Source organism: Pseudorasbora parva, chromosome 5 (assembly GCF_024679245.1).
Source record: "Pseudorasbora parva isolate DD20220531a chromosome 5, ASM2467924v1, whole genome shotgun sequence".
Taxonomy (NCBI): domain Eukaryota; kingdom Metazoa; phylum Chordata; class Actinopteri; order Cypriniformes; family Gobionidae; genus Pseudorasbora; species Pseudorasbora parva.
This window is the reverse complement of record NC_090176.1, coordinates 9,592,406-9,599,836: the sequence shown is the minus strand read 5'-3', so window position 1 is coordinate 9,599,836 and position 7,431 is coordinate 9,592,406. Positions and strand designations below refer to the sequence as shown.

Genomic DNA, 7,431 nt, shown 5'->3' with positions numbered 1-7,431 from the left:
CATATAATGAAATACACGTAAAGGCCTGCTGACATTTGGCATATGAACATTGTATAATTATTATGACTGTGAATCCTATTTGTGAAATAAATCTCAAATAATTATTATTTCTTTGAAATCAAATTTATTTCTTTGGAAACCATTAGAAACATGTGAAACATTACAAATAATATAAAATATACATCTTAAACAATTCTATAAAAGCCTGAGCAAATACATGTTTAAAGAACAAATAAAATAAAACCTTTTGTGACACTATCATGATGGATGAGAATTGGCCCTTCAGTTAGATTGAACATTTTGCATATTTTGTTGTAAAAATACTAAAATGGCATAGCAGTGCACAATTTAGCACTTAAATCATATAACATGTGGTTATTTGATTACATGCGATGGTAACATGCTCTATATGGGGACGTTTAGAAGAGCAGCTGTTAACTTTCAGAACTCTGGTAATGCAAATTGACTTAAATAATTAATAATCCAAAGACAATGCATTCATTACAAAGGGAGCAACTGTTCATTTTTATTGAAACTTGACCATCAGAAGTTAAAATGAACACAAAGATTGCTTTCTTGATGTTTTTATAGCATCATCTCCATCATGTACTATACCTGAGGTCTATCACAAAGGTAATGTCCTTTAAAATCTTGATAAGACTCGATTTGTGCAGAGCTCAGTCTGCTAGACAGATGCTGGAATCAGATAAGGCTTCCGGTATTTGCTTTGCATCCACACTCTGTGCATTACCACCTTCTTTCCTCTGTTTACCTGCAGTCTTCTGTCTTCCAAATTCTGAATCTCCTCCAAACCAGCATTAGAAAACAAATGATGAACCTCATCTGTAGAGAGATCAAGAGGTGTTTATGCAAGCCAAAAACTGCATTGAATACAAAAAACCATATGTAAAGAATCTGCTGAAACGGTATACCTTTTGTGAAGAAATACACACAGGTTCCATCCTGTCGCGTATAGAAGTTTTCAGACAAACACTGACCTGTAGAAAGAGGATCAGTGGTCATGCACGGCTATTCAAGAATCACATATCACAATAACATGTTTTGATGTTATTTTTGTTAAATCTATGATAAGAGAAATTAATTAAATTAATATAATTTGAGTGCTCATCAAAATGGTACTTTTGTTACACTTGAACTTGGAATTCACAATACACAGACAAAAAAGTTATTAAATAAACGGATCACGGGTCAATTTGACCCAGTAGGAATTGATGGAATGAGAGAAGATTTTTTTTCCCTTTAATTTGTCATGAAATATACAAATTCTGGCACAATCCAGTACAAACACACACACATCCAGAACACACACAACTAGGAAAATAGTGAAATTATAACAGCTTTTTCTGAAGCTGTATTAGCATGCCTTTTTATTATTCAGCATTTTCAAATAAATATTCTTCAAGGTTTTACTTGTCCCCCCTTCAGTATAAATAGAAAAGCTTTACCGAAAATTATTTTATAAGGGCTGTCAAATCGTGATTAATCGTATCCAAAATAAATGTTGTGTGTGTGTGTGTGTGTAATGTGTATAATTATGTATATTAAAATATATTTAAGAAATATTTGCTTGCATATACACTGTATATCTATATCATTTATATTATATATAAAGATTTTACATATAAATAGCAAATATTTATTAAATATATACTTAATATATACATAATAATTATACATAGTACACACACATATATTATGTAAACACAAACTTTTATTTTGAATGCGATTAATTGCGATTAATATAAGGAAGAAATAGGACAAGGGGCGAACAGTTTATTTGCTCCATATAGAGCTATAAGGCCATCGTGTGGCAAGAATCATGAAATATCATGTTTTATATATATATATATATATTTTTTTTTTTTCTTTTCTTTTCCGGAGTATCTATTCACACCAAGTGCAAATAGCACACCTTGTTGACAAGTGCTATTCGCACTAGCTTAGCCTAACAATGCCAGCTGTGCCAAACAAGATTTAAAAAATAAAAATAGTTGAAAGATTCAGTGGCGCAATTGGTAAAGCGTGTGGCTAATGGATCATTGTTTGGACGCGATCAGCACGGGTTCGAATCCGCCTATTGCAGAGCTTGCTCTTATCTCTTTTCTCATCACAAATCACACCGGATAGGCATTTACTTCCAATAAAAATTAAGAAAATGTTATAAATGTGGAAATAAAGTGCCTAACGAAATGTTTAATAATAATAAAAACATTTATTATTGGGTAGGGTTAGGGGTAGGTGTAGGGAGGGCTTTTATTTTCCCTTTAAGGCAGCATCCATTTAATAATTTAAATAATAAATATAATCATTTACACTCTATATTATTATTGCATCTTTTTAATGCACAAAAATACTTTTTTGCAAATAGTATGTATCTGTCAAAATAAAGTATAAATTGCATGTAATTATTATTTATATTGAAAGGAACTGCTACTTTTCACTATCAGAAAAAAAGGATTGTTATCACTGGGGTGGTACCCTAAGGTACGAAACTGAAAGGTACTACCTTTAAGGTCGTACTATGTTACTTTAAGGTACTAATTAGCTCTCTTAAAGGACAACTCCGGTGAATTTTTAAGTTTATCTTGATCGTTATATCTTTGTGAGTACAGTCTATAGAAGAAAAAAATAAAACGGATTGGTGTTTGCAACACAGAGTTATTACCGTTAATGCCCAGAGCCCCCCTCAGCTAAAACGGCAGCTTTGGGGGCATTTTTACTTTACTTTACCTTTACTTTTGGGGGTAAAGGGTGTCTTTGTGCCTCTTAACAGACACAAAATGCAATTAAAATGTCTGTCCAGAAAGAACAGGTCCCTCACACGACAACGAGATGTGTTTAGTCACTTAGCTATTGTTTAAATTCACCTGTTTTAGACGGCTAGATGTAACTCCGTTGTAGCCAGAAAAAAGATAGTCCAGTGGGGAAGAGCGTCGTGTGTATGGAGAGGCTCTGCTCATCGGCGCGCGTGCTCAGTATCAGCGGCTCGTGAGTTCATCGGTTCTCTCAGCAAAACATGTCTCAGTTCAGTGAACTGATGGAGTTACAACATATACTATTCAGAGGTACTGTCACTCATGTCAGAAAGTGAGCAACTAAAGTAACTTGTGTGATCAGCGCTGATTTGAGACGCAAACCGTTTAATAACGATTTGGTGAACTGGTTCGCCCGGTTCACTAAAAAAAACGGTTCAAAAGAACGATTCGTTCATGAACCGGACATCATAGAGTGATGATCCAATCAGGCTCACAAGTGAAGGAGAAATGGTTAAGGTTTGTGCCTTTCCGAATTGTGGCAACAGAATGCGAAAATGTGCAGCGAACACTTGAATGACTAACACAGACACAACACAACACAGCGGGCCGGTTGAAGAAACATGCCATTCCGTAGTCGAAGACGGGTGCAACCACTGTGGAGGTAATCTAAACTTTATTTGTCCTTCCATTTGGGCACACCCGGCTTGAGGAAAGATGTGCAGTAATAAAATTCTCATGCTTTACACACACAACGCTCTTCCCAACTGGAATATTTGCCTTTTTTCCGGCTACTGTTGAGTTCCCACGTTTTGTTGTCCCACGAGTTGTTTTTTTCTTCTATAGACTGTACTCACAAAGGTATAACGATCAAGATAAATTAAAAAATTCCCCGGAGTTGTCCTTTAAAGTACTGATATGTAGCTTTTAAGGTACTAATATGTACCATTTAGGTGTGAGTAAGGTACAAATATGTACCTTTTCACTTTTGTACCTTAGGGTACTGCCCCATTGACAGCACTGTACCTTTTTTCCTGAGAGTGAATATGGTGTAATAGAATATATCACAATTTGCACCTAATAAATAGCATCTACAGCTATTTTTACTGAGTGTAAATAGAATCTAGTTCCTATTAACTAGTTGCTATTGCATCTATTGCTATTTGCACTTTTTTTTTTAAGAGGTCGACAGAGTCCAATATGACACACCCAATATGAGACTTTTTGTGCTGTTTTTGTTTTTGCATGTAATGGAGAGTTTAAGATTTTAAGTTTGTCCAAAAATTCTAGAATTAAATTAAATTATTGCTAAAATCTAGTCATTTAGAGGTGAATAAAATAAAATGAAAAAAGTATAATTTTTGGGCTTTGGGTCATTTTGACCCATAAGGGAAGGATTTTTTTATAAGTACGGGTGGTGAGGATGAATATAATATTAGGTAATTAAAAGACTGAACAAGTTTTTAATGAGAGACAATCACCTTTTTTAAATCTTAGTTGTGACAGATCATATCTGCCATAGTCTCTGAACAGCACGATTCCTCCCTTCTTCAGCTGTCCAGCCAAACTCTTCACCACACCTTGAGCTCTGCGGAAGGAAACCAGAAGGGTTAGAGGCCTTTAAGAAGATTCATTTAATTAAGAAAGTTAAAGGAAAATGGTCCCTTGGCAACTAGCTAAAAATAGTTTAGTTGTTTTTATTTTATTTTTTATTTAACGTGTATTTTTTCAAATGATTTTTATGCAAACGCTCATGCAAAAACAGGGATTCCCTGGCAATTATGTGCACTGTGTTCAGTTACATTCCCCGAAATGACTGTTCTGATTGAGAGGCTAGAGATCTGAGTTTCTATATCACCATGTAACCTTGATGAAGACACTTCAGCTCAGTCTAGAGGGATTGAAGCTGTAATAACACTGCATAAATAACTCAAAAAATGCCTCCAGACTCAGTATTGTGTAGGGAATGTATAAAACTCTGTGATTTATCTGTGAATCTGATGAGGAACAAGTGGAAACATTAGTTCAACATCTCCGAGTACAAAGAGAGGCTGGAAACACTTCGCTAATGCAAACAAAAGAGAAAAGATGCTAGTCTATGGTTCTGTGAGCTTCCTATTCAAGGGCTTCATACATACTCCATAGCTGTGGTAAAATATGTAAACTGACAATATCAAACACTTAACTTTCCATAACATTGCTCAAGATCTGTCTTAGATAACTTCTGAAGCTACAAGACTGGTTCATCACAGAAATAAATCCATGGAATAAAGTCACACATAAATCTTTAGACAGGATAATGTTACGTTTGCATATTAACGCTGAATATTAAAAAATAAAGGTGATACAATGGTGAAATAAAAACATGCTTCTTCTCATGCTATTTAAAGTATATTAAATATTTTAAAGATATCAAAAACATGTTGCGATAGGTGGATTTGGCTGAAGGATTTAAGAGTGAGGTAAACTGGAAATGGCTGCTATAAGTGAGACGGCAGTAATGGACACTGTGGATACACTGTGGCATATAAACACTCTAATGTCAAACGCATGGTGGGAAAATGTGTTAACATAATGAGTGTGTGTGAGAGAGAGAGAGTGTTTGTTTGAATGCAGTGTGTATGAACCTGAATGCACACTGACTCATGGGGACTAAATTGAGGTCCCCATGAGGAAACAAGCTTATAAATCATACAGAATGTTTTTTGCAGAAAGTGTTGTGATGGGTAGGTTTAGGGGTAGGGTTAGTGTAAGGGGAGAAGATATACATTTTGAACAGTATAAAAATCATTATGACTATGGAGAGTCCCCACAAAGATAGCGAACTAGACGTGTGTGTTTGTGTGTGTGTGTGTGTGTGTGTGTGTGTGTGTGTGTGTGTGTGTTTGCCCTTTATTACCGTGCTGGGTGGATGGCAGAGAGCACAAAGACCACCAGGATAATGTCCAAACCTTCGGGGGGGAAGGGAAATGGGGATGTTGTGTCACAAATGTCCCGCACGAATGCATGACACAAGGAAGGGTCGTAGTCTGTGTGCTCCTGCAAGGGGAAAACGTGCAATAGTCCTCAAATTGGTGAAGTTTTAGTGGGGCATTTTAAAGACTGCCTCGGTGGACATGTTATCATAGAAATACAATTAACAAACATTATGGGTTTCATTTATTTTAATATGAAAGCTTTTGACACTTTGGGAATTGCTTTAATTACATTCCAAATAGAATAAAAGATTACTTTTAGGGTGAATCCCATAATGAAATATTTAATATTTCACCCCAGAATCAAAAGGAAGGCAAATGAAGCCTGTGAATAACTGTTTTAAAGTCAGCAGGGTTGGTGATTTGTTCCAGAAACATGTTTTGTTATGCTGGTTGAAAGTCTCTTCACATCCTGATAGCAATCACTAAGTTAAAGGGATAGTTCACCCCCCAAATTCAACTATATTATCCTGGCTAATCTAAGCTTTATAAAGGCAGTAAATGACAGCTCAAAATTTGAAGAACACAATAAAGTCCATTATAAACAATCACCACACGACTCCAAGGGTTAATAAAGGCCTTCTGAAGCTAAATGATGGAGTTTTGTGAGAAAAATGTCTATATATATAACTTTATAAAGTAAAATTTTTAGCTTCTGGCAGGCCGCCTTCCATATTCGACTTATGAAGAAAGTGTACCACCTCTCTCAGTTCAAATGTTTACACTACGTCCAATGTCCTCGTTGCGCCAGTTACGCTTTTTCCATAAATTGAATATGGAAGGCGGTTTGGCAGAAGCTAGATATTTGACTTTATAATGTTTTAAATATGGATATTTTTCTTCCACAAACCCAATCGTTTAACTTCTGAATGTCTTTATTAACCCTGCAGAGCCATGTAGAGTACGTTTATAATGGATGGATGCACTTTTTGGGCTGCCATTCACTGCCATTATCAAGCTTTGAAGAGCCAGGATATTGTTAATATAACTCTGAAAGAAGAATGTTATATACATCTAGGGTGACTTGAGTACATTATGGGATAATTTTCATTTTTGGGTGAACTTATCTCTTTAAGTGGTCTAAATATATTTATATATAAATTGTCTTTGTAAGGTGTAGGACCATCATTTGTTTTTTCAATCATTGCATTCTGTCCGAATGACATCACACGCCATCAGTGTTTCATGCTACGAGTTAGACAGACGTCAGTCACCAAGAGCCACAAACAAACAGCAGCTGCCTTTTACAGTTCCTCCTGAACCATTTATGCATTTCAACACTGTTGGCAACACCATCAACACTGAAATAAATCTGCAGCAGTCAGGTGACAGGTCAGAGCTCTTTACGTTTTATGTTCATTATTATTGCAATGTTATGTGCTTAGAGACATGAGGTAGTTTAACGCTGTCTGCAGATAAGCTTTGCAGAATCTCATGCCTTCAGAGATAGTTTGTATTGCTAACCGCTCTGAAAATTGCATACCCTACCTTTAAAATGAAAACAAACATTAAATAAATGCAGCACTACCATTCAACAACTGTACTTTATATATTGTATATGTTCAAACTATACGTTTTTTAAATTAAAAAGTAATCATTAAAATATTTAGGTAAATATTTTTTTTTATTTAATTTAATATACATATTCGATATATTTATTAAGGGGTGGTTCCGTGTTTTTT

The 7,431-nt window shown here is 35.2% G+C and overlaps 1 protein-coding gene across 1 annotated transcript in view; it reads right to left on the bottom strand.

Moving 5' to 3' along the window:
- Positions 1-113: 113 nt before the first annotated feature.
- The window catches only part of mettl8 (methyltransferase 8, methylcytidine), a 21,729-nt gene continuing 14,411 nt past the window's right edge, over positions 114-7,431 (bottom strand). Inside the window, exons 7-10 of the mRNA XM_067443202.1 lie at positions 5,674-5,813; positions 4,256-4,362; positions 933-998; positions 114-843 (exon numbers count right to left, since the gene is read on the bottom strand). Coding sequence (XP_067299303.1) covers positions 686-843; positions 933-998; positions 4,256-4,362; positions 5,674-5,813 — 471 coding nt within the window. The 3' untranslated portion in view covers positions 114-685. The remainder of the gene's footprint in view (positions 844-932; positions 999-4,255; positions 4,363-5,673; positions 5,814-7,431) is intronic.